This window comes from Notechis scutatus, chromosome 6 (assembly GCF_049901735.1).
Source record: "Notechis scutatus isolate UNSWTSFEM ecotype Mainland chromosome 6, rNotScu1.2, whole genome shotgun sequence".
NCBI classification, from domain to species: domain Eukaryota; kingdom Metazoa; phylum Chordata; class Lepidosauria; order Squamata; family Elapidae; genus Notechis; species Notechis scutatus.
In genome coordinates, this window is record NC_142014.1 from 24,082,817 (window position 1) to 24,110,786 (window position 27,970).

At 42.9% G+C, this 27,970-nt stretch overlaps 1 protein-coding gene across 1 annotated transcript in view; it reads right to left on the bottom strand.

The window, feature by feature from the left end:
• The window catches only part of LOC113419700 (potassium voltage-gated channel subfamily KQT member 1-like), a 236,362-nt gene extending 218,572 nt beyond the window's left edge, over positions 1–17,790 (bottom strand). The window contains exons 1-9 of the mRNA XM_087969539.1: positions 17,713–17,790; positions 17,257–17,383; positions 15,855–15,933; positions 14,946–15,042; positions 13,294–13,434; positions 8,778–8,888; positions 2,691–2,786; positions 1,769–1,888; positions 1,101–1,260 (exon numbers count right to left, since the gene is read on the bottom strand). Coding sequence (XP_087825665.1) covers positions 1,101–1,260; positions 1,769–1,888; positions 2,691–2,786; positions 8,778–8,888; positions 13,294–13,434; positions 14,946–15,042; positions 15,855–15,933; positions 17,257–17,383; positions 17,713–17,727 — 946 coding nt within the window. The 5' untranslated portion in view covers positions 17,728–17,790. The remainder of the gene's footprint in view (positions 1–1,100; positions 1,261–1,768; positions 1,889–2,690; positions 2,787–8,777; positions 8,889–13,293; positions 13,435–14,945; positions 15,043–15,854; positions 15,934–17,256; positions 17,384–17,712) is intronic.
• Positions 17,791–27,970: the final 10,180 nt, after the last annotated feature.

A 27,970-nucleotide genomic window follows, 5' to 3' on the forward strand; every position in this document is an offset into this window, starting at 1 on the left:
CAGTCAGCAGAAGTAGCCTGTAGTAATGCATTCTAACCACTGCGCCAACACGGCTCAAGTAGCAGAACACACTATACAAACTCCATAATCTCACCAGACATGGAACAAATTGGACTATATTTTCAACTGGGGAACTAGGAGCATCCTAGGCCAAGCTGGATCCAAGCACACTAGGGACTTCCTGGAAGCTTGGCATTCTGATAAATCAGCCATCAACAGACAGAGATAAACCATATCTCTATGCTAATCGAAAGAGAAAATAAAAAGCTACCCCCAGTGACAAGGCAAACCACGCTATATAAACAGGGAGTAAACCTCATGCTCATTAGCACTGATGGTGTTAACTAGTAGGGTGATGAAATTTCTGCAAGCAAGCAACACTAAGGTCAGAGAGCACCAAGGATTCTAACATAAACTGATAAAATTTCAGAAATGTTTTTTGCTTTTCTTTTTCTCTGTTGTATCTAAATCGCAGAATCAGGGGAATAAGGACAGCTGCCTAATTCCATATGAAGATGTTAAGTTATTATCCAGATACAATTTCACAAAGCTTGACTCCACACTAAAATCCCACAGAGAATCTCAGTTTCATTTCAGTTGGAAATAGGGGCTATTCCACAAACTATAAAACAAATTATATTCCACAAAGCTCAAATTTGTCATTCCCCCACACTTGTTAATGAAACTACAGGAATATTTCAATATCCTTTTTTTATGGTGTGGGCTACTAAAGATCCTAAGTATGCTGACTTGCTCAGGTTTTAAAAGAACAATGTACACAGAGAAAACAAAATTCCTTTTGGTAGACTTAAAGCTCACATGAACTGTGACATGCTTGTGATTCAGTTAGGAAAACACTTTGAGGCATGCAAGAGTATGCCATGCCCAAGGTTGTCCATAAGATATGGTCCAAATAATTAAAATGATGACCTGATGTTGTCATTGAAAGTCTCCCCCTTTTGTTTAACACAACACCCTTGGATGTCAGGTTAGTTCTGGAAGTATTAAGTCTCCAGTTCATTAAAGCAGCCGTGTCTCTTCTGAATCTAGGAAACTAACCGAAAAAGTACCAAGCCAAAAAGAGATAGTCAATAGTTTACCTCCAGGTTCATCAAGGTAGAAACTCAATTCTTTCTTGTCTTCTTGATCATCAGTGAAGTCATACGTAATCTGAGGAATGGATAATGCTGTGTCTCCTGGATTGATAGATGTTGAACCATTATCATGCTCAGGTTTTCCTTTCCTCTTATATCTTTTACTCTGAAACAAAGCAGAACAACTCAAATTTTATGATCCTCTATATACAGGAGAAAATCATGCTTACAGAGTTTTGAAAAAGTCACATTAAAGACTCAAAAGCCAATACCCAAATCTGTTGTAATTTTTTTAAAAAACTGCAGACTACAGGAACCGTTTGCAGGAACCCTGAGGACAGAGATAAACCTCCAAGTGGCCTCAACGACCCTCTAAAAGGATGCAAATGACCAGCTGTCTGCAAGGATATAAATCCTTCCATTCTCCACTATTCTGTCAGAGCTGAAGAAGCTTCTTAAATGAGAAGTGAAATGTCTTCAAAACAACAACAACAAGTAAGTCCAGTTGCCTCCTGGAAAAAAGCACTTTTGGGACAACTATGACCTGGATGATGGAGAACCACTACAGACTTTTTGTCCTCTATAGAGTTGTGAGGAGAAAACATTGTGGTTTTTGGCCTGAGGAAAAATGCTTTATATATGTAAATAACTAGGGGAATAAAGCTCCTTCTAACCTGTTTTCGGAAATTTAGGCTGGGCGGTGCTGCTGTTTTCTTCGGGTTCTGAGCTGAGTAAATCTTCCAGGTGGCCAAGCAGCCCTGAGGTTTCTCTGCTGCGTAACTTCTCCACAAAGTCTACGAGGTGTAAAAATAGGCTTATGCTATTTCACAGCAAACATGGTGATTTATTTTTTTATCTTTATTCCTTTATTTTAATTTTCCAACGTGAGAGTGCCACAGTTTGTTTGTTTGTTTTGTTTGTCAAGCATTTATGAGAAAACAAGCATAAGTATGAACATAACATATAAACATAATATATAAACAGGTATAAGTATATACATAATAAATGAGCACGAACAAATGGATAAATGAGAACAGTAGGACAGGGACGGTAGGCACGCTGGTGCGCTTATGCTCACCCCCTTACAGACCTCTTAGGAATGGAGTGAGGTCCACGGTAGACAGTTTAAGGTTAAAGTTTTGGGGGTTTGAGGATGTGACAAAGGAGTCAGGTAGTGAGTTCCAGGCATCGACCACTCTGTTGCTGAAGTCGTACTTTCTGCAATCGAGTTTGGAGAGGTTTACTTTGAGTTTGTATCTATTGGTTGCCTGTGTGTTATTGCGGTTGAAGCTGAAGTAGTCATTGACAGGTAGGACGTTGTAGCACACAATTTTGTGTACTAAGCTTAGGTCAGACCATAGATGGTGTGATTCTAGGTTGTACAGGTGCAAAATTTCAAGCCTGATAGCCTAAGGTATTCTACTGCAAGCAGAGGAGTGGAGTACTCTTATTGTGAAACTTCTCTGGAACCTTCTTCTCTCCCCTCCCTCCCACAATGGCCACAGATGGAAATGACCACTTCTGCTCAGCTTCACTGATATTTCTCTGTCATTTCCTTCATTCCCCCCCCCCCCAATTTTACGATTCAATATTTACCTGAATTAGAGATGCTGCTGCAGGAATCTGCCGGTTGAAATGTTTCTGGCGCTGTTTCTGTTGGACTTTAAGGGCGAATCCTGATCCCAGAATTCCCTGAAAACCAAAGGAAACTATTTTTTTTTAAAAAAGCCTTTAATTATGCATAGTCTTCTTTTGTTCCTTTATCATTATCGGTTACTTTTTGTGTTGTGAATCAATAAAAGTGAATAACCTAAATGCAAATTAGGGTTGAAAACCTGCACACTTGATTGGTCCTTATACAACAACTTGGGATTGGGCCAGAACCAGTCCCTGATTTGCCACTCTTGGGACTGTCCTTATTGGTCAGTAGTTTGAACCTGTTGCACATTTTCATTGGTTAATAAGGCAGCAGCTAACCCTATAAAAGGGTTACTGCTGCCCATAGCATTGCTCTGTTATGTTCTATCACATTATTAAAGAGTTGAAGTCACTGGTCAGATGTCTGGTCTCCGTTATTCCCCATACTTAACACTGGCGACGCAGGGTGGGATCCGGAGACCGAAGAGCTGACTAACCTACAGAGCAACTAACAGAGCACGTGGTCAACTCGCACCATCAACGGCAACATAGCCAGCGGTGCCGTACCACCTGCTCCATTCAACCCAGAAACCGAAGACTGGGAGGCCTACATGGATCGGTTCCAGATGTTTCTGGAAACCAACAATTTGAAAGATGCGACAACCGGCAAAAAAGAGCTATCTTTCTAACTCATTGTGGACCAACCGTGTTTAAATGGCAAAGTCGCTTGCCAAGCCAGCAGAGGTAAAAGAAATGGACTGGGACGCCCTCGAGCCGTTACTACGGGCTCACTACGCGCCCACCGTGCCAACCCTAGTAAGAAGACACGAATATTACCAGAGGGACCAACGGAAGGGCGAAAGCCTTGCCAACTACATCGCGGACCTCCGGAACCTAGGAGGCCTCTGTGGGTTCGCAGACTTAGAAGAAGCCCTCCGGGACCGCCTGGTTCTGGGCCTAGAAGACGGCACTATCCAGAGCAAAATTATGGCTAAGGGGGACATCAGCCTCACCGATGCCCTTAAACAAGCCTCGGCAGCGGAGGCGACAAAGAAGTCGGCAGCCCAAATGCACCGCACCAACGCACCACACGTAAACTCGCCACTGATACCTCGCCCGCTCAGAGAGACACCCGGTATCAACTCACCACGAAGACCTAGAGTCCCCGTCCGACAGCGATGAGGAAGAGGTCAACCGACTTCGAACGGAGAGAGATCAGTCCACACAACACTCATTTCGACTGTGTGCCGGCTGTGGAGCAAATCACCCACGATCCGGCTGCAAATTCCTCGACGCACTTTGCCGCCATTGCGGGAGACGCGGTCACATCGCAAAGGTTTGCAGAAGCAAACAGAACTCCAAACCCCGACAGGCCGAATTCCAGTCTTTAGGATTCTTCGGCACACACCGAGAAAAATTGAACCACTCCTACAGAAACAAGCCGTCCACCACTTCCACCAGGCGGGAAGAGACCCACCAAACAATCACCATAGGCCACGCTACATCCCTTGATGCCGGAAAATCCGAGTAAAAGTCGCCATCGAAAAACAAACCTTGCGTGATGGAGGTAGACTCGGGATCTTCCTCTCGATGGTGTCGTGGAAAACGCTCCAACAGCTTATTCCAACGATTCGCCGCCAAGACCTTAACCCTCAAAGGGTTATACTCAAAGACTATCAGGGCAACTGAATCCCCGTCGCCGGGTCCCGCAGATTCCAGGTCTCATTCAAGGACCGCACCGTCGCACTACCACTGACTGTCGTGGATCGAGATAGGCCTAGTCTTCTAGGCCTTCAATGGTTCAGGCCGCCGAATCACTGTAGCCGGAGTCCACAAGGCCGAAGCGCCGATTGGGAAGAAGCACTCGGCAAGAATTCCAAGACGTTCGCGAACGGACTAGGCAAGTATAAGGGGACCCCAATCTCGCTTAACTTGAACCCTGAAATAGCACCCATCCGCCTTAAGTCCGGCCGGGTGCCGTCGCTTTAAAACCTAAAATCGACGAACAACTCGATAAGCTGATAGTGCAGGGCGAACTGGAACCCACCACCACGCCCGTTGGGAAACCCTGATAGTGACGCCTATCAAGCCTGATGGGTCCCTAAGAATTTGTGGAGACTACCGGGCCACATTAAACCACGCACTGCAGCAAAGTGCTTATCCAGTACCGGTAGTGCAACATTTACTCCATTCCTGGGCGGCGGAAAGTTTTCGCCAAACTAGATCTAGCCCAGGCATATCAACAATTGCCTGTAGACCCAACCACAGCCGAGGCGCAAACGATCGTAACACATAGGGGCGCATTTAAATGCAACTGGCTCCAATTCGGAGTAAGCATCGCCCTGGAATCTTCCAGAGTTTAATGGAAAGGTTGTTACAAGGGATAAAAGGCGTTGTCCCATATTTCGACGATGTACTCATCGCCGCACCCAACAAAGACATCCTAGAAAAACGACTCAGAGAGGTTTTACGAAGATTCCAAAATGCAGGCCTCAGAGTAAAAAAAGATAAATGCCACTTATGTACCGAAAAAGTAGAATTTTGGGATACCTCCTGGACAGCCAAGGAATTCATCCCACCGAAGACAAATTACGAGCAATTAAAAAGGCACCCACTCCGAGGAACAAGGCAGACCTACAGGCGTTCCTTGGACTTATCAATTTCTATAATGTGTTTTTACCCCACAAAGCAACAGTAGCTGAACCATTGCATAGACTATTAGACAAAAAGCAACGTGGGTTTGGGGACAACGGGAACAACATGCTTTCCAACAAGTAAAGAAATTGCTAACTTCTGATTCAGTACTTATGCAGTACAATGAGACTCTGCCGCCACTATCACGTGTGATGCATCACCTTTTTGGGTTGGGGCAATTCTGGCCCACGTGTTACCAAACGGAGCGGAGGCCCCCATCGCGTTTTTTGCGAACCTTAGCTAAAGCTGAACGAAATTATAGTCAGCTGGATAAAGAAGCTTTAGCTATTGTTGCTGCAGTTAAAAGATTTCACGAATATGTTTATGGCCGTATGCGTTTACAATAATCACTGATCATAAACCGCTACTGGGGATCATTGCGGTAATAAACCAACCCCGTATATATTATCCCCCAGAATGACCCGTTGGTCTGAATTCCTGGCGGCCTACAACTACACCTTGCAACACCGCCCGGGAAATCGATTCTCCACGCCGATGCACTGAGCAGAACACCGCTCCCAGACACTGTTGTGGATCCAGCCCCAACCCTCTCAACACTACAGATTGAAGCTCTACAGGCACCACCCTTGACGGCTAGAGACATTGCTTTTGAAACGAAACATGACCCAGTTCTGCAACACATACTACGCTGGGTTGAACGGGGTGGCCGACAGACCAAATTGCACCGAATGGGCGCCTTCAAAGCCCGCCAAACCGAACTGTTTTCCCAAAAAGGCTGTATCTTGTGGGGCGATTGAGTCGTAATCCCTGGCAAATTGCAACAGACTGTGTTGGCGGTATTGCATGAGGGACATCCGGCATTGTGCGGATGAAATCACTCACACGCAGCTATGCTTGGTGGCGGGAATCGACAAAAGAATCGAGGCCTGGGTCGCTACATGCCAACGTTGCCAGGACGTCAGCAACGCCCGCCTAAAGCAAGCCCAACCAAATGGGAAACGCCGAGGGGACCGTGGTCCCGTATTCATATTGACTTTGCGGGCCTACCAAAGGTCACACTTTCCTGATTACGGTCGACGCCTATTCTAACTGGCTCGAGATTCATCGAATGCACACAACTACAACTGACTCAGTTATTAATAAATTAAACAGACTATTTGCCACACACGGCTATCCGGACGTGTTGGTCTCGGACAACGGCCCACAGTTCACTGCATTGCCCTTTGAACAATATCTGGCTGATCGGGCATCCGCCATGCGCTGACCTCGCCCGCGCACCCTGCGGCGAATGGACGTGCAGAACGCATGGTACAATTTGTGAAAAGACCCTGCACAAAATGGAATTTGGCAACATCGACGAGAAAATCAATAGAATCCTCTTATTGCAGCACATCACGCCCCACAGCGTGACCAACAAAACACCCGCTGAACTTCTTATGGGCCGGAAAATACGATCGCACCTTGACTGGCTCCACCCCGCTTCGCACCGGAAAAACCTTTCGGCTCCAGCAGCAAATGCCGGGAATTTAAGGTAGGCGATTTAATCTTTGCCAAAAACTTTTCCGGCGACCGTTATGGATACCCGCAACCATTACCCACCTCACCGGGCCTAGATCTTACCGCCTGCTAACAGACGATGGGAGGGTGTGGAAACGCCACATAGACCAGCTCCGATCGAGATTACCACCCAGCGGCCATGACTTCCCGGTTCACCAACTCAAGGGGAGGGAGTATCGAGGGAATTGACTTTGATACAACTAATAGCAGGTCAACGGGAGCCCTACAGCCCAGCGAAGCACCGAACGTGAAGTGGGAGGGAGTTGATGTCTTCAGGGAACTTTAATACGGGGAAACCGAACTGCAAAACCCGAAGAAACACGCAGTAGCAGAGACAACCACAGTGAATGCAGCACGGAATCGCCGTGCAGCGGAATAGAATTTAACAAAGGTCATCCAAACTGGAACCGGACATTAGACAAAACCCGTGGAGCCTCGGAAATCATCCAGGCAGACCAAACAGCCTGCCTATCTTGAGGATTTTATCACAGCTCCCTCAAACGGAACCCAAGGGGAGGGGTGTTGTGAATCAATAAAAGTGAATAACCTAAATGCAAATTAGGGGTTGAAAACCTGCACACTTGATTGGTCCTTATACAACAACTTGGGATTGGGCCAGAACCAGTCCCTGATTGGCCACTCTTGGGACTGTCCTTATTGGTCAGTAGTTTGAACCTGTTGCACATTTTCATTGGTTAATAAGGCAGCAGCTAACCCTATAAAAGGGTTACTGCTGCCCATAGCATTGCTCTGTTATGTTCTATCACATTATTAAAGAGTTGAAGTCACTGGTCAGATGTCTGGTCTCCGTTATTCCCCATACTTAACATTTTGCTTAGTTTACTCAAGTGTTTTAAAAACATTTTTGCACATTGCCTTCAGATGCTTTGTAGTTATTCAACTAGCTAATAGTATAAATAAAGAAATGAACAAGTCTTTATTTGAAGTGAATAAAAAGGGACAGAGCTTTGGTCCAAAAATCAAGGGTCTTCAAACTTGGCAAGTTTAAGACTTGTGGACTTCAACTCCCAGAATTCCTGAGCTAACTTGACCGGAGGAGGAATTCTGGGAGTTGAAGTGCACAAGTCTTAAAGCTGTCAAGTTTGAAGATCCCTGGTCTGAATCATCTTGCATAAGGTGATACTTTAGGCAGACGAACAATCTTCAAAATCAGAAAGTGTTGTCTTTTTGCATCCTATTTCCACTCATAGAAAATAGAACGATAGGGTTGGAAGGGACCTTGGAGGTCTTCTAGTCCAACCCATTGCTCAACCAGGAGCAAATGGCTGTCCAATCTCTTTTTTGAAACCCCCCCAGTAATGGAACACCCAAAACTTCCTGGGACAAACCGTTCCACTGATTAATTATTCTCACTGTCGAGAAATTTCTTCTTAATTCCAGGTTGGATCTCTCTTTGATAACCTCCCATCCCTTACTTCTTTTCTTGCTCTCAGATGCTTTGGAGAATAGGTTGAGCCCCTCTTCTCTGTGACAGCCCCTTAAAACTGGAAAACTGTTATCATGTACCCCTAACTCCCTTAATTCATCAGACTAGATATACCTAGTTCATTGTAGGGTTTAATCTCCAGACCCTTTATCATCTATGTTGCTAATCTCTAGACACTTTCTAGGTTCTCAGCATCTTTTTTGTATTGTGGTGACCAAAATTGGATGCAATATTCCAAGTGTGGTCTCACCAGTGAAGTATGAAGCAGCGCTATCACTTCACGTGATCAATGAAATTATCCCTCTGTTGATACAACCTAGGATTTCATTGGCTTTCTTAGCAGCTGCAGCACACGGCTGGCTCATACTTAATACTCATATACTCACTGCAGGCAGAGCAAAGAATGAGATTGCAAACACCGAGAAACAGGAGGCGATTGTCTTGCCAATCCATGTCTGTGGCACTTTATCCCCGTAGCCAATTGTTGTCACTGTCACCTATGCAAAGAGAGAAGAAAGGGTGTAATTTGCCTGGAATATATATGCATTAGCCATGGTGGCGCAATGGTTGGAGTGCAGTACTGCAGGCTACTTCTGCTGACTGCCAGCTGACTGCAATTTGGCAGTTCGAATCTCATCAGGCTCAAGGTTGACTCCACCTTCCAGCCTTCCAAGGTGGGTAAAATGAGGACCCAGATTGTTGAGGGCAATACGCTGACTCTGTAAACCGCTTAGAGAGGGCTGTAAAAGCAGTGTGAAGCAGGATATAATCTAAGTGTTAGTGCCATTGCTATTCCCCTTCCTTCTTTCCTTCCTTCCTTCCTTCCTTCCTTCCTTCCTTCCTTCCTTCCTTCCTTCCTTCCTTCCTTCCTTCCTTCCTTCCTTCCTTCCTTCACAGTGGTTAGAATGCAGTATTCCAGGCAAACTCTGCCCACTGCCAGGAATTCAACCCTGACTGGCTCAAGATTGACTCAGCCTTCCAACCTTCCGAGGTGGGTAAAACGAGGACCCAGATTGTTGGGGGCAAGAGGCTGACTCTGTAAACTGACGCTTAGAGAGGGCTGTAAAAGCACTGTGAAGCGGCATATAAGTCCAAGTACTATTGCTATATTAGGTTATTGGTCTCCAATGGCTACTGATGGCTGCCAAAGTTGGACACTGAAAAAGGCAGTTAGGGGAAGGGTGGAGGCCTTTGAACTATGGTGCTGGGGGAGACTATTACACATCCCATGAGCCATAAAAATTACAAACAAAGAACAGCCTCACCAAAAATATCAGTTGAAGCCAAAGATTGTCATAAACAGAGGCTGTCATACTTCGGTATGAGAGTTAATCGTTAGAAAAGTCAATCATGCTGGGGAGAAATCAGCAGAAAAAGGAGAAGGGGCCACTCTAGTACCCATTGTCTGGACATTTTGGTGACCACGGAAGATCTGAAGGAGGCATGTGAGACAGAGGGGCATGGAAAATGGTAATCCATAGAGCGGCCAAGGGTTGGACATGGCTGAATGGCTGACGACAATCTATGCTTACATACAGAGGTGCACAAACCGGTAATCGCCATGAGTTACGACTGTAACTTGTGAAGATTATAAAATGGATCAGTTCTCAGGGCTCCAGCGATTACCCCCATTTCAATCCTAAGTCTCTAGCCGAATTTCCAAAACTTAAAGAAGATTTATTAGAAGTAAACATGCCAGCACTGCCTGGGTGTAGCCGACTCTGAGACACATCATTCATTGTCCCCCTTGACCCAGATTTCCACCCCAGCCCCTGGGTGTATCATAATTCATATCCTCCAATGGGACACATCCATAGCCAAGAGTCATCAATCATGCTGTCCAGTTAGAATTTTGCACGGCAGAAACTTCGGTCACCTAGAAACTATCTTTGGAAACATTTGTGGAATGCAAGCTGCTCACTGCTCCCACCGCCCTTTCTGATGGCACCTCTAAAAAGACCATAGAAATATTTTATGAGTTAACATCAGTCACACATGACAGATCCAATTTGACAAACTGTTACTGTGACAGTCGTTAAGCAAGCCAATGGTTCACGACAGGCACGGTTTTGCTGAAAACCGGAAGTGCTGGGTTTTCAGCAAAATGGCCAGAAAACGTGGTCATGTGACCTCGGGCCATTGCAAATGGCCACCAATGCACCAATGCTCTTGCTGAGCATCTGAAGTGTGGTCATGTGATCGGGGGGGGGCGGCGACAACCCGCAGAACTTCGACCCACATAGGTCCTTTAAGTACAGAAGGAGACACCAAATAAATACACATCATTGGGTGGCTGAGTTGCTCTATAAATGTTAATAGTTGCTATCTATGAAGATAAATATCTTGTTTGGGGGGGAAAAACGCCAGACACAGGTGGTCCTCGGCTTACAACAGTTCATTTAGTGACCGTTCAAAGTTACAACGGCACTGAAAAAAGGGGAATTGTGATGACCCGGAGTGTAACACAAATGTAACAAAATCCCAAACGTAAATAAATGTCCTTTAATGCCTCCAACTTGGCCCCACTGTTCAATAATTCTCAGTGGAAGAAAAAACGTACTCAAAAATAGTCTTCAAAAGAAAGCAATACAGTCTGAACTTAATGAGCAGATAGAGGTGAAATAAAAAACTAAAACAAACTACAATGAAGGAATTTCCACAATGGACCAGGATAAATACAGTAATTACCAACTTCAAGGAGATAACAAGGCACAGTCTGTTGGAAGGACACCAACCAAGATCACTTCAGCCCAAAATAAAACATGCTTTGCTTCTGGCAACTAACCGTCTCTCTTATATACTATTCTCCCCAGCTGCAACCAATGAGGGGGATCATGGCCGCTTCCTCTCTCGTAAGCCACATTGTTTCCTTCTCTGTTCCTCCCTGCGTGTCCTAGGATGGATAGGGGATGGGCCAGGATCCTCCTCTGACTGCCCAGATGGCCTCTGCTCTTCCCCAGCCTCCTCCACAACCTTCGGAGCCACACCTCCACTCCCTGTTGGCTGTTCCTCCTCTCCCTCAGAGTCCGACTCTACCTCAGGCATGACAGGAATTATTTTCACACTTATGACCGTTGCAGCCTCTCCATGGTCACGTGATCAAAATTTAGATGCTTAGCTACTGACTCATGTTTATGACGGTGGCAGTGTCCCGGGGTCATGGGATCCCCTTTTGTGACCTTCTGACAAGCACAGTCAATGGGGAAGCCAGATTCACATAACAACTGTGTTACTAACTGAACAACTGCAGTGATTCACTTAACAACTGTAGCTGAAAAGGTCGTAAAGTGGGGCAAAACTCACTCAACAAATGTCTCGCCTAGCAACAGAAATTTTGGGCTCAATTGTGGTCGTAAATTGAGGACTGCCTGTATTCCCTTCAGATGATCTCCTTTTTATTTCCTCTTTGGGGAGTAATTGAGGAAAAAGACAAATAAGAGGGAAGAATTTAAAAATTAGCAGGAAAAATTCTGGTTAAAATTGATGGAACTCTGATGTTTATTCTAAGTATGCACCAACATTTGAACAGTTGCTTTAATTGTTCTAATTTGGTTTTTTTTTGCAGTTTATAGGTGGAAAACATAACCAGGATTATTCAAACTAGAGAAGGAAGACTAGCTTTATATATGGAATTATTGTGTATGTTAGCATTTGATTGCTTTATCTTGCTTCAGTCATTTTTCTTCTCTTATATTTGTTTACGAATAACCAGGTGAGAATTTATTTCAAGAAATAGGCAGGGCTAATAATCAGAATAACAATAGAAACTGGCCATAAATCAATTGTAATTTATATTTGCCAGACCCATGAATGGTGATGATAAAGAACGAGTTGAAGATTTGTCTATTCTTCTCATCCTTTTTTTATAAGGGCTCTTAAGAAACTCACATAGTTTCTGAAGATGGAAATTATTTTTAGTTATAATTAACAACAGCTGTGATAATTCTATTTTCCCTGTGAATCTCATTAGACTGAGTCATCCTTATGTAATGGCATCTTAATTCTTAATGCAAAGTTTTCAAATCTAAGTATAGCACAGAATGAGTTTTGGAAATGTTTTTATTTTCACCCACTCATGTCACGACAGAGAATTTAATGTGGACTCCCCTGGCATTTATTTTTCAATTTTAAAATGACTTCTCCCTTTTGAAGATTGTCATTTAAGGAGGACAATTTCTCAGGACAGCATATTAGGGATGTGCAGCTATTCAGGTCCAAAGTGGAAATATACCCACTGCCTTGTCAGGGGTGGGATTCAAAAATCCCAGCAACTGGTTCGCTGCCCGGTTGCTGGGTGGGCGTGGCCACGGTGGGCGTGGCCTACCAGAACTTCCAGGAGAGCCATTTTTCACCTTCCCCAGAGTCCGGAGGCTTCCCTCAGGCCTCTGGGAGGCGAAAATGGCCTCCCCTGGGTCCAGAGGCCTTCCAGAAGCCGGAAACAGGCCCGTTTCTGGATTTCCAGAAGGCTCGTTTTTCACTTCCCAGAGCCTCTGCACAGACCCTGCACTTACCTGGATCCAAAATGGGTCATGTGTAGACTCTGGGGAGGGGCGGGATGGGGTGGGCGGGGCCAGATAGTTGGTTCAACTACCGGTTTGGCAAACCGGATGTAAATTTTACCTCCGGTTTGCCCAAACCAGACCAAACCGGCTGAATCTCACCCCTGTGCCTTGTACAGGAAAAGCCTCATCTAAGCTAAGGGATCAGAGAATCATAGGGCTGGATGGGACTTTGAAATCCAGTTTGTAGCCTGATTACTTACCCGCTAAATTAAACCAGCTCTCTTCTCTGTAAAATCTCCCTCTTTAATCAAGTTTCCAGGGGCCACACAGCTGCCACATCTCCTTTGAGGCTCTGATGCAAATAGCATCTTCCTATGATATCCAGAGAACAAGAACTTACCACTCCCCACCAGAGCGCATCAGCATAGCTGGAGAATCCAGTTTGTCCCTCTTCATCCACAGCATCTTTCTCAGCAAGGTAGACAAAATACGATGAGAAGATTAGGCCCAAGAATCCAATGTACAGGGTAGTTATGAGTTCCTAAGGAAAACAACCATGAATTACTTAGAGCTTTCAAGCTTGGACACAATAGAAATAGCCCTAAGACTTATATACCACTTCACAGGGCTTTACGGCCCTCTCTAAGCGGTTTTACAGAGTAAGCATCTTGCCCCCAACAATTTGAGTCCTCATTTTACTGACCTCGGAAGGATGGAAGGCCGATGCCAGCAGATCAGAATTGAACTGCTGGCAATCAGCAGAATTAGCCTGCAATACCGCATTCTAACCACTGCGCCACCCTGGCTCTTAATTTTATTGATTAAATTGTACACCGTCCAGGGCCCCACTCTGGTTAAGAAGCATGAAATATAAACAAACACAACCTTCCGTGTGTATAATACCTTTTAATAATGGTATCTTTCATATTTAATATTCTTGTTTCTTGACCTTCTGTTATTAAAAAAAAAAACACCCAATTGCATAATTTTCATGTAACGGATCTCTCCTGGTGAATCACAATACAGGAAGTCCTCAAATTACAACCATAATGGAGCCTGCCTTATTACAATCATAAGTTGTCACGGTTGTAAAATGAGTTGGTCACATGACCAATCTGACTTTCTAACATTTTTACAGTGGTCATTGTGTGAATGTGGTGGTCCTAAGTGCGAACCCATTGTTCGCTAAGGCATGGTTTTGCCAAAACCCAGAAATAAGTGCCAGGTTTTGGCAAAAATATGGTGAAACATGGTTCCATGACTATGGGATTTTGCAAACAGCTATAAATGCAGCTGCATTGACCAAAAGTACAATCATTTGACTGTGATGATGCATCTTGGAACTTTGGACCTTCCCATAAGTCCTCTTTTGCATATAGGTTGTAACTTGGTTGTAAGTCGAGAACTACTTGTAAAAATTTATTCAACAACTGTCTAATTAGACTCCTATTGCTAAGGCAAATCATAAACAATAGTATGCCTTTTAGAAGCCACAGCATATAAAATGAGCTTCTGTCCCAAGAATAGTACATCCCCATAACCACTTCTTCTTCCCTCCTGTTTTTGCCAGTATTTGATGTGCTGATAAAAGGTTTGGAAGTGTCAGAGGAGATTGTCAAATATATATAATATTCTGCTCACATAAGGTATATCAACGTTCTAACTGATGAACCCAACCAAAGTAAACACCTTCGAGATTTTCCAAAGGTTGAATACAAACTTTATTGAATACATCATTTCAGCACTGAAGAAGGCAAAACCAGCTCTGATTATTTCCTGTGCTAGCCCATATACTGTAGTTACAATATGGAATCCCCCCTTCCCCTATTACTGTAGGTCACATTATCCAATTGAGTGCCAGTATTTTGTTATGAGAAAAGTCTCTAGGCTTGGCAGACACCTGCCGATGTGTCCTTGGCTCTCACAGCTCTTCTGCTTGAAATCTAGAGCCCACATTCCATCTCCCCCTTCCCTCTCCCCTTAGTTCTTTGGCAAGTTGAAAATCGATAGTGTTTGCAACAGCAGAAGTGCACTTCATGTTTGACACGGTACCTGACGATGTATGAATACCACAGACCCCAGGAGTCTCCAAGTACCGCCCTGTCGATCTACATGAAGCATGCGAAGGATCTGTAGAAACCGGATTCCCCTTAAAAGAAACATTAGAAGAGAAAATGTAGAGTGAAAATTGAGACTCGTGTTCTTTATGCGTCAAGATCTGGAATTTAGAGTGATGGGGAGGCTGGCACTTAAGATAAGATAACTTTTATTGTCATTTTTTTTTTTACTGTGAGCACACTGGCCCACATTAAAAATGAAATTCTCATGCCAGCTCTTCAAAAGAAAGAGTATTTCTACCCAAACACATAGATAACACACATATACACATGCAATATACATACATAAATATATACTTGCACCATACATACATCTACATCTACATGATGTACATCTATATCGCTGAGCCACGGTGGCACAATGGTTAGAGTGTGGTACTGCAGGCTACTTCTGCTGACTGGAAAATATATGCAAGGTTATGGAACCTTGGAAAGTGGATCGTATTATCTTGTCTGTAAAGTTTAAGTAGGGCTTCTTAATTGCTTCTTTCTATCTAACCATGCCTCAGAGGGGCAGGAATAGCTTATCTCAAATCTGTCCTTTGTTGTAGGGGCACCATAAGCGCACCAATTGTGCCTACCGTCCCTATCATATTGTTTCTTTTTATTTTTCTTATACATATCCATCTCATGTATTCAACACTATGTTTATACTTATACCTGTTATCTTGTAAGCGATTGACAAATCAAATCAAATCAATAAATAAATAGTTTTACATGCATCAAAAAAAATCACAACAATTATGGCAGTGGCACTAAGAACATACAGTATGCATATAGGCAGGATGCAAAGTTGAGAAACAGGGTATTTTTTAAATAATTTATCCAAACTGTTTCAACCTACCTTATTGCAGAAGTAGCAAAAACTTGTCCATTCGATCCCACACTGAGAACAATAATTGAAGCTATCACAACTATGAGATCTGTTGACAAAGCATATGAAGTATTTCAATATCTGCTTAACACTGTTTACGAAAAGAAACCTTCCACAAAACAGGCCTTGACACTATGTAAAGCTATTTTCTTCTTCTTTAAAAAAAATAAATTTTATTAAATTTTTACACTTTTAAAAACAAATCATATGTATCGTTTTTGCTCTAAGTTGTGGCACTGACTTTTCCATATTCATTTACATACATACATACATTTACATTTACATTTACATTTACATTTACATTTTACATTATCTTTTTTCCTGTTATTTAATCAAACATACCATTTTCCCCAGACTGTATAGTATTCCTTTTCTTCCTTGTCCTGCAATTCCATTGTAAATTTATTCAATTCTTCCCAATCCATATTTTTTTTATAATCGTGTTATCTGTGGGACTATTCCCTAATTTCCAGTTTGGGGCATACATTATTCTAGCTATTATCAATATATGTATTATTACATATTCAATATCTTTCTTATTATCCCTAATAAGAACATTTCAGGCTTAAGTTCTATTTTTAAACCAGTTATTTCTTGCAGCCAAATCCTTATTTTATTCCAAAATTTCTTTGCTTTAGAACATGACCACCGCATATAAAAGAAGGTGCCTGGTTTCTTTTTACATTTCCAACATACCGGGTTCAAATTTGGGTAAATTTTGGCCAATCTTGCTGGTGCTAGGTGCCAGCGATAAAACATTTTGTAGAGATTTTCTTTATATGTGGCTGCCATTGTTAATGTAAAGCTATTTTCTTACATGGGTTTAAAATTAGCCATCCCAACTTAGAGACTCAGCTTAGAGACTCTTATGCAGTATTTTATAATTTATTGCATTGTTAATTGACAGAACATGGCTTTCAAATGCATCTGACTTTAAAAACATCTGTAAATCTTGGTAAGAAAGCAATAGCATTAAACAATGGGCAGCATGGTAATCTCCATATTGCAAAAAGGTGGGAGAATTGATGGAGAGAAGAAGAAAGTTTTCTTATTCCTTCTGGAAAATTCATAATCATAGATAGAGGTGAAGCAAGAATGGCTATGACTAGCAATAATATCCCTCATTTCTGAAGGTGTTTGCAGTTCTTGATACACTAGATCTGTCGTTCCCACTCCTCAACAACTTTTAAAATGACTTCAGCTTCCAGAATTTCCCAGCCAGCATTTGTGGACTTCAGTTCCCAGAATTCCCTTGCTGACATTTGTGGACTTCCAGCACTCAGAATTCCCAGCCAATATGCTGCCTAAGGAATTCTAGAAGACCTTCAAACTGGAAGTCCCAACTGGAATGTTATTTTAAAGTAGGGCTTACCTATTATCGATATCGGTTTCCTGGCAAAACGTATTCTTCCTTTGATACCAACATATTTGCTTCTGCAACCTGCAGACCAGAGCCTCACCACATATTCAGCACCAAAAAAGACCACCAAGACAATTTCCTAAAATCAAGAACAATCATCTTTATTTTTAACACTCTTTTAAAATATGCATTTACATCAACCGTCCAGAAATCAATTTATATTAAAAAGTGATACAGAGGCAACCCCTTCCCTCCTTGCCAGCCCCAAGACACTAAATTTCACACCTGTTTTTGGCACACTGGGGGGGGCATACCTGTCTCCCAACAATTCCTAGAGCCACACCAGCCATCCGGACAGAATATAATAACAAAATCTGGCCTTTTTCACTTGTTCATTTTTTCACAGAGAGGTCCCAACTCATCTGCACTATATGCAATTTATCTAATATGTCAAAGTAGATCACTTACCATCCAAAAAAGCATTCCGGTGGCAAATTCTGCATAATGTTCTATAGTAGACAGAACACTGAAAATTAAACAAACCAGCACCAGCAGAAATCTACAAATAAAAAAAAGTAATAATCAAAAAGCTGTAATTCATTTAAAAGTATAGTTTTCTAGTCTTTTAAGCAATATGCTTATTTCAAGCAATTGATGGAGACTGAAACATTTGGAGACATTTATAAATTTATAAAGGGAGACATTTATCCACTCAGCCCTTACCAACCAAAAGACCAAACTTCCCCACATCTGTGGTGCTGATGAAATTATCTAGTATGGCAATGAAATGTTTGCAATCCCAAAACCAAGCTAAAAAGACTTTCACAACCCAACATGCCTGCCCTGAGCTATCCATACTTTCTGATGTGGTGGAAGCTTTAAGATGGGTGGCCTTCAACTCCCAGAATTCCCAGAATTCCCTAGCCAGGAGTTGAAGGCCACCCATCTTAAAGCTGCCAAGGTTGAGAAACGCCGTGACCACAATTGAGCCCAAAATTTTGGGGTGCTAAGAGAAACAGTTGTTAAATGGCTCCCCCCCGTTTTACGACCTTCCTTGCCACGGTTGCTCAGTGAATCACCACAGTTGTTAAGTTAGTAACGCGGTTGTTAAATAAAATCTGCCTTCCCCATTGACTTTTCCAGAAACTATGGGATAGAAACTATAAATTAACAATGTCAACAGCTTATAAATAAAATGTGTATAAGATGTTTTATAGATGGCATCTTCTCCCAGCAAGACTGGCAAAGGTGTTTGAGGACAAATCAGCGAAATGTTGGAAATGTCATCAAATACCTGGATCATATTACCATATGTGGTGGGCATGCACAGAGGCTAAAAGATATTGGACAAAAATACATACATGGTTGGAAAAAATGATAAAATAATATATAGACTTAAAGCCTGCGGTATTTTTACTGGAGATCCTACCTGAGAATTATAGCAAAGAAAAAATATATTTAATTATACATATATTAAGAGCAGCTAGAATTGTATTAACTCAATATTTGAAAAAATGACTTTGCTTGGCAGAAGATTGTAAAATGTGATCACATGACCCTGGGATACTGCAACCATTATAAATGAGGGGTCGCCAACCTTTTGGACCTCAGGGACCACCAAACTCATAATTTTAAATCCCGTGGACCAGAGACCCTGGGAAAATTCCCAAAAAAGTCTGCAGGAAAATTCCCCACCCCGTTTTCCTACAGATCGATCATTCTTTATTTGGGATCGCAGAATACCATCTCCAGGTCCGTTCTCGGTGGGATAGAGAGAGAGAGAGAGAGAGAGAGAGAGAGAGAGAGAGAGAGAGAGAGAGAGACTTTTGGCTTCATGCAAGGAAAGCAGCAGAAGCAGCAGAAGTCTTTCTTTCTCTCCCCCAAACTCTGCCAGAAATGAGTCTTGTGAGACTTGTCAAGCCGGCGCAGCCTCTTGGAGCAGGAGGCCTTGCAGGGTCCCAAAGATTCATTTCTGGCGGAGTTTGGAGGAGAGAAAGAAAGACTTTTGCTGCTTTCCTTGAGTGCAGCCAAAAGCAGCCAAAAGCAGAAGAAGAAAGAAGTGGAAAGAAGCAGCCTGGTGGCCAAGCGAGGCGTGTGGGGCGAGTTCCCCACCCTGCCCTTTTCCCCCCTCCCCTCACTACCTCGTGTTGTTCGCAATGCAAGCTGTGGGGAGCACAGCCTTGTGTTTCCGTGCAGTCTGGATTAATTGCTTTGGGGTGACATTTCTCTGCGGACCATCAAAATTTTCTCACGGACCACCAGTGGTCCCCGGCCCACTGGTTGGCAACCACTGTTATAGTTGCCAAGTATCTGAATTTTGATCACGTGACCATGGAGATGCTGCAACAGTCGAACATGTGAAAACGGTCATAATTCACTTTTTTCAATGCCATTGTAACTTCAAACAGTCACTAAATGCACTACTGTAAGCTGAGGATTGCCTGTAAATTCTTGTCCCAAACAATTTTTGGAACAAATTTTTGCTTTTTTCAGGAGGCTACTGGACTTTCTTGGTTTTTTTTTCTTTTGAAGACGTTTCTCGTCTCATCCAAGAAACTTCTTCAGCTCTGAAAGGATAGCGGGGAATGGAAGGATTTATATTCCTTGCAGACAGCTGGCCATTTGCATCCTTCCCTCTAAAAGGAAGGAATATAGGAATATAAAGGAATATAAATATACAACAATATAAATCCTTCCATTCCCCACTATTATGCAGAGCTGAAGAAGCTTCTTGGATGAGAAACGAAACGTCTTCAAAGGAAAAAACAAGAAAGTCCAGTTGCCTCCTGAACCATGATCCATGAACGATGGGTAATCTCTACCGACTTGTAATTGTTGTTAATTGTTACTAATATCTCCACCTCGCTGTATACCTCCTCGGTGGAAATGTATGGTGTGGCCTGAAGTGGGAGATTTGGATGATATGCTATTTACATCCCTTTTCCACAATTATAAAAAAAAAAAATCCATGCTAACTCTGGTACTTCCCACTTGAGAATTTGGCATCCCCCAAGCAGTTGATCCATGTTTTTAAGAATATATATTTCAGATAGTGCTTGTGGGGGGGGGTGGGGCGTCGACATTTCCTCTAATAAGAGTTTGCAATTTAAGACAGGGATCTCTTGGCAACTTTGAAACTTGTGGACTTCAACTCCCAGAATTCCCCAGCCAGCATGGCTGGCTTCAACTATAACAACACAAGAGCGCACAATAGATACAAACTCAAGGTTAATCGCACCAAACTTGATTACAGGAAATGCGACTTCAGCAACAGAGTGGTCAATGTCTGGAATACTCTACCTGACTCTGTGGTTTCTTTCCCAAACCCCCCAAATTTTAACCTTAGACTGTCTACTATGGACCTCACCCCTTTCCTAAGAGGTCTGTAGGGGGCGTGCATAAGCTCACCAACGTGCCTACCGTCCCTGTCCCATTGTTTCTTTTTATTTTTCTTATATCTACCCATTTCATGTATTCATAACTATGTTTTTACTTATACCTATTATCTTGTAAGCGATTGACAAATCAAATAAATAAATAAATAAATAAAACTCTTAAAGTTGCCAAGTTTGGAGACCTCTGGTGTAAGATGTTCTTGCTATCAAAGATAACATGCACCGGTAATAGAGCATTATTGTGCAACGTTCTTTCCTAAATGGTTTGCTATCAGTACCCGAGATAGTGGTTGCATTAAGCACCCACATCCTCCAGTTCAAACATCAATGCAATGAAAAAAAAACACTTCACCCTCCCAGCAACTAAAACGTATGTGCATGTTTTGTAATTCTGTAAATCACAGCCCTAAAAATATGGTCTGACTTATAATTTAATACAAATATGTGTATTAATGCTAGAACTACATAAGTTTCATGAATGTAAGATATGATTAATATTATTTTTGAGGGGGGTTATTTATACACACATTTTTATATAATGAGATAAAAGCAATAATTAGAGGGAAGATTAGAAATTGAATAACAAAATTATCATGTATGTTTAAACAAAATTATCATGTATGTTTAAACAATATTGTGATTGGCGTTAGAAGAATATACTGGAACACTGAATAACTAAATAATGAAAGATTATAATTTAATACAAATACGTGTATTAACGCTAGAGCTACACAAGTTTGATGAATGTAACAGATATGATTAATGTTGTTATTTTTATTTGCACCAAAATGTACAATACCTCTCGGTGCCACACTGTTCACGCATTGATGTATATATGTAGAATAAAATAAAAAACTTGAAAACTTAAAAAATATGGTCTGGCCACCTATTAAGGACTTAATGGCCAAGAGGCTTTCCTCAAGCTTCTGGGAGGGCGAAAACAGCTTCCTCAGACTCGGAGGCTGTCCAGAAGCTGGAAACTGGCCCATTTCTGGCCTCCCTGAACTCCCAGGAGCCCCTTTTTTTCACCCTCCATGAGCCTTCACATGCGCCCTGCACTGACCTGCATCCAAAATGGGCCACGTGGGGACTCCTGGGAGGGGAGGGGCAGGGTAGGCGGGGCCAGCTAGGAGGGGGATTTGGGTGTTCTCCGAACTGCACAGAACAAGGGGTCCCCCGAACCCCTGCGAACCCCCTGCAGCCCACCCCTGGTTCTACTACAGCCCCCTGCACAGGGCAGGAGAGTATCCCAAAGGGTTGTCCTGTCTATTTTTGAAAACCTCCAGTGATGGAGCACCCACACTGTAAGCCCTGAACTTTTTCCCTTCAACCGAAAAGAATGAACTTCTGAAAACCAGGTGTCTCAAAAGGAATCCTTTGTTGAAAGGGGTTGTATCTCAACACTAGGCAAAGCAGAGTCTAAGGTATCCCCAGGCATACAGTCATCGATAAAGGAAGTTAGAATCCCTCCCCTTATTCAGATGTGGATTTAGTCAAACAAAGAACCAACATGTTAATTCCCCCCTCCCCTTCTCTGGGAATGTATCTTAGCAGAGTTCCCAGGAGTGACTTCCAGAGCTGGAATTTTTATGGTTCCTTCTCATCTTGTTATCTCTTCAAGAGGTGACAAGTTTCTAGACATCTGGCTCCACTCCTCCAGTTGTATATCATATGCAAGGTATACAGAATCAAAATATAGGATTTAATATATTCAGGTTACATCAAAAAGGATTACTTGTACCAACTCCCCCCCTCCTTCTTCTTCCATTGAAGAACGGCAATACACGGATCTGACATACACGTTCCGGAGGCAAGCCGTTCCACTGGTTAACAGGACATTTCTCCTAACTTTTAGGTTGGATCTCTCTTTAAGGATCTTCCGCCTAATACTTCTTTTTCCTGCCCTCTGGTGCTTTGGAGAGTAGGTCAACAACTCCTCAAATATTGGAAGACGGTTATCATGACCTCCTTAATTCTTCTCTTGGGTATGTTAGATGTACTTAGCGGTAGTGGGATTCAAATTTTTTTTACTACCGGTTCTGTGGGTATGGCTTGGTGTGTGTGGTGTGGCTTGATGGATGTGGTTTGGTGGGTGTGGCTGGGGAAGGTTACTTCAAAATCCCATTCCCTCCCAACCCCACTAACCTGCTTTCCAGTTCCGTTCTCCTGTGCAGGGCAACCAAAGAAGACCCAGCCGATCAGCTGGGACTCAATGGGAGGCAGAGAAGAGATGGGCGTGGGGCCAGTCAGAGGTGGGATTGGCCGGTTCTCCGAACGACTCAAAATTTCCGCTACCGGTTCTCCAGAACTGGTCAGAACCTGCTGAATCCCACCTCTGGTACCTAGCTCCCTCAACCGCTCATCACACCATTTAATCTCCATACCCTTTATCAAACAAACAAAAAGACAGCTTCTACTGGGAGAAATTTAGACAAAATATTAAACCGCAGAGACAGCTGTGAGTTCAATCCTAGGTAGGGGCAGATATTTCTCTCTCTGGGCACACTGAGAATATAATCTGCTGAACAAAACTCCGCATTGGAGACAGGAAGGGCATCCAGCCATAAAACACTCTGCTGGCTCCATTCAGTTGCCCATACTCCACCCCACAAGGGATTATGGGGATTGTTAACAGAAGATGATGACATTGCTACACTGACAGCAAAGATTCATAGCTATGGAAAAAGTCCATAGCTTTTTCAGTTGTTCCAATAGAAGAGAATCTTTATAGTTGAACTGTGAGGTCCTTGGTGTTCTCTGAGCTTGGATATTTTCTTGCAGATATTTAATTACCCAACTAGGTAACATCATCAATGCACATTTTCAGTGCATCATCAGTGTCCAGTCGTTGCATATCGCTGTGAAAGCTGGTATCAAAAAGGCTAAATAAAGAAAAGGCAATACTTTTGAACTGTGGTGTGGAAAATACCACACCCTAACAAGAACTTCTCTTTTTGGAGGGGGAAGGGAACAGTAGTACCATTGTATATTTTTTTATTACTAAAAACAAAAATTCTTTTATTTCTGCAAATGCAATGTTGTCTTATTTCGATTCAAAAATCTGATTGCTAAAGAACTGAATTTTGAAAGAGCCTATGCAAATGCTTCCCTCCTTTTCTACACATATCCATCCATGCACAAAATAAAAAAGGGAGGTCAGGAGTGTAACTCCCTCCTGTGGATTTCTGAAAAGAAAATCCTTTTGCATAATTGATCATCTAGGAAAGTTTGTGTGATATTTGATCACGCTGATTTCCTTAAAGGATACTTTCAGATATGAAGGCATTAAACAGTGCCCGAGAGTAATTGTGATGGAAATTATTAGAGTCCCTTGAGGAACGTGTTCCATCCAAATTCCCGACTTGTTTTGACTACCAAGATCCTTCATTTAGTTGGGAGTTCTTCACAACACATTTCCATTTGAACATCCCATAATGAATTGGTGTATACAACTGATTAGCCATGTCCTATTTGGCTACACTGGGAGTTAGTAGTATTAAATGAATAAATTGGGTTAGCTTTGTGAATATTTTTTTGCCTATAAGATCTCTTCGCATACACAGGAAAGGAAGAACCACTTAGGAAAGGATGAACTTTAACTCCTGAATTCCTGGGCAAGATGACAACTCGCTTTAAAAGTTTATTTCCCCCCCCTCTAATCACAGAAAACTGAAGCACAAAAGTGCATGAGGGCTGTCACAAAGACTCTGTGTGTGCAATGGTGAGATTCGAATGTTTTTATTACCGGTTCTGTGGGTGTGGCTTGGTGGGCATGGCTTGGCTTGGCGGACGTGGCTTGGTGGACATGGTAGGGGAAGGATACTGCAAGATCCCCATTCCCTCCCCACCCCTCTAACCTGCTTTCCAGCTCCATTCTCCTGTGCAGGGCAACCACAGAAGACCCAGCTGATCAGCTGGGACTCAATGGGAGGCAGAGAAGAGATGGGGGTGGGGCCAGTCAGAGGTGGGATTGGCCGGTTCTCCGAACTACTCAAAATTTCTCCAGAACTGGTCAGAACCTGCTGAATACTACCCCCTCTCTCTCTCTCTCTCTGTGTGTGTGTGTGTGTGTGTCTGTGTGTATCTGTTCTCCAAAAGGTCTGAAGGCAAGCAATATCAATAGAGGAAACCAGATTCACTTAACAACTGCATGATTCACTTAACAATTGCAATGATTTGCTTAACAACTGTGACACAAGGTCATAAAACTCAATAACTGCCTTGCTTAGACTAGCACTGATAACATTACCTAGTATGGTAATGAAACGTCTGCAAGAAAATGAACAAGCTCAGAGAGCACTAAGGACCCTTCGTTTCAACCCCGACCTACAAATATTCTCCTTAATTGATTTTAGAGATTGTTTTGCAAATAACTCAGGAATTCTGCCAAGACCCTTGTTCCCACTTACAATGATGAGATGCCCTTGGCAATATAATCACAGAAGGATCTCTGGCTCAACCCCACCACTGTGAAGACTTTAGGGGCAATGAAAGAAGAAAACCAAATATATTTAAGAAATTTTCAATCCATTGTATCCCTGACATGGATGCATCTGCCTAACGCTGCCCATTGGTGATGAACGATGCCCTGGAAATTGGCCCAGGAATGTAACACCTAACCTCTTAAAAGCCTGCTTGCTCTCATTATTTGAGTCATATTGCAGATAAAGTCACTTATCTCTTTCCTCGTTCAGACCAGACGCCATTGTTTTGAGAGCTATGGAGGGGAACAAAAGGTCTTGTTGTTTGGCACATCTTTCAACTTGCATAGTCTGAAGATGTGTGCAATGCTTGGAAAATTGAGGTGAAACACACAGTGCTCTAACTCTTAGTATTGGAATGGGAACAGTATCAGAGGGGGGGTCTTCAGCTGGTTCGGAGCAGTCCTGGAGAATCGGTAGCGGAATAGTTTGGGGAACCGGCAAATCCCGCCTCTGACTGGCCCCACCCCCATCTATGCTCTGCCTCCCATTGAGTCCCAGCTGATTGGCTGGCTCTTCTTTGGTTGCCCTGCACAGGAGAACGGAGCTGGAAAGCAGGTTACTGGGTGGGGAGGGAATGGGGATTTTGCAGTATCCTTCCCTTGCCATGCCCACCAAGCCCCACCACTCCTACCAAGCCACACCCACAGAACCGGTAGTAAAATATTTTGAATCGTAGTCACTGAACCATAGTCACCGAAGCGGTAGTAACACCAGTTGAATCCTACCGCTGAGGAAGATGTATTGGATATGTTTGCTGCCTTGAGTTATTTGTGAAAAAAATAATGCATAAAATGCATAAAAACAAAACAAAAATATCAGATGTGGTTACATAATAATCTGCTTAATGACCATTACTGCTTACAACTGAAATTGCGAAGTCCATTATGGTCATAAGTTGAGAACTACCATGGCTTAAATCATTAAAATTTTAATTATGTCAAAGGCTGCCTTTCTCCAAACACTCCTGTATTCTTGATGATCAGCAACTACCTAGAATTATTCTAATTTGTCTTCTAAAATTCACTCTGTCCCACCTGGTCAAGCTTTTCAGAAAAAAAAACAACTACAATGCCCTTGTTATCTGTTTTGTGCTGTATATGTTGTGACTTTTCTTGGGCTTAACTACGTTTTATACGGCTTCAGGAAAGTGATACTTGAAAGAAGATCTAACAAAAATTTTAAATCCATTAATAATGAAGCACAAATACCCTGATCTCAGTTCTCCTGTACCTCACAGTGGGAAGGCAGATTCCATATCTATCCAAGTATGTATTCCAGTATTTCAGAGGTTGCTTGCAACAAAGAGAAGGGGATCAACTTATTTTCCAAAGCACCAGAGGGCAAGACAAGAAACAATGGATGGAAATTAATCAAGGAGAGAAGCAACCTCGAATTAAGGAGAAACTTCCTAACAGTGAGAATAATCAACCAGTGGAACAGCTTTGCCCTCAGAAGTTGTGGCTGCTTCATCACTGGAGGTTTTTAAGAAGAGACTGGACAGGTGGACGTGTCCAAAAGCAAAGTAAACATTTTGGACGAAAATGCATACGTGGTAAGAAAAAAAAATGTTAAAGTAGCATACAGATTATAACCCAGAACTATTTTTTTTAAAATACCAGAAAAATATGATAAAGGGAAGGTATATTTAATATTGCATGTTTTGAACAGCAGCAAGAATTGTGTTTGCACAATACTGGAAAAACGAAGAAATGGCTACAGAAGAAGATATAATTTTAAAAAATTAGACTCTGTAGAAATGGATGGACTAACACTGAAGATTAAAAAAAAAAAAAGAAGACACAGAATATTTTCAAATTTGGGACTCGATTTATCAATGGTTGGACAATAGAGATAGAAACTAGGAACTTAAAAAAATATTACCATGTAAGCAAACTGACCCAGACAGTACACTGTTCACTAAGCACTTATGGTATGTAAATAAATACCGTATTTGCCGGCGTATAAGACGACCCGGCGTATAAGACGACCCACCACCACCACCAGAAACACCCTCCAGAAATCCCGGGGCTGCAGCGGCAGGGCGGAGTGCCAGGGGCCGTGGGAAGAGCAGGAAGGCTGCAGCCTCGGGCGGAGCGAGGCGGCGGGATGAAGCGGAAGCGGCGCAGGGGATCCGGGAAGCCAGAGGCGCTTCGCTGCGTCCAACAAGCATCCGAAAGCCGGCAGTGGATATACCGGCGTATAAGACGCGACCCCCCACTTGGAGGCATGTTTTTCGGGGCAAAAAAGTCGTCTTATACGCCGGCAAATACGGTATATAAATAAATTTAAAAAAGAAGAGACTGGGCAGCCACTTGGCTCAAATTGTATGGGCTCTCCTGCTTGATTTCACTGGACTAAAAGACCTCCAAAATCTCTTCTAACTCTAGTCTGATTGATGTTCAACATCTCAGGCCAACCTGCTCTGATAGGAACAGCTTGTCAAGGCACTGAGATTGAGATCCTCCCCATGTCTGTTACCCAAAAAAATCTTTTCAGCTGGGAAGGCTGGAAAGAAACCAAGGTTGTTGGAGTTACATCTCCATCGTAAGTAGGTGGCCAGGAACTATAGGTGGCCAGTAATGTAGGACTGCAGTTGAGAGCAGAATTCCTGCTGCCAAGCAAGACGGTGGTTAACAGGGCCGTACCCAATTTTTACTTGGTTGGAAAGTGAACCACGACAATTGTTAAGCGAATCTGTGTTGTCCCATTGACTTTGGTTTTTGAAAGCCAGATGGGAAGATGGCAAACAATGATCACATGACCCCGGGACACTGCGACTGCCGTCAATGCATCCTGGTTGCCAAGTTCTCTGATTTTGACCACATCACCTAGGGATGTTGCAATGGT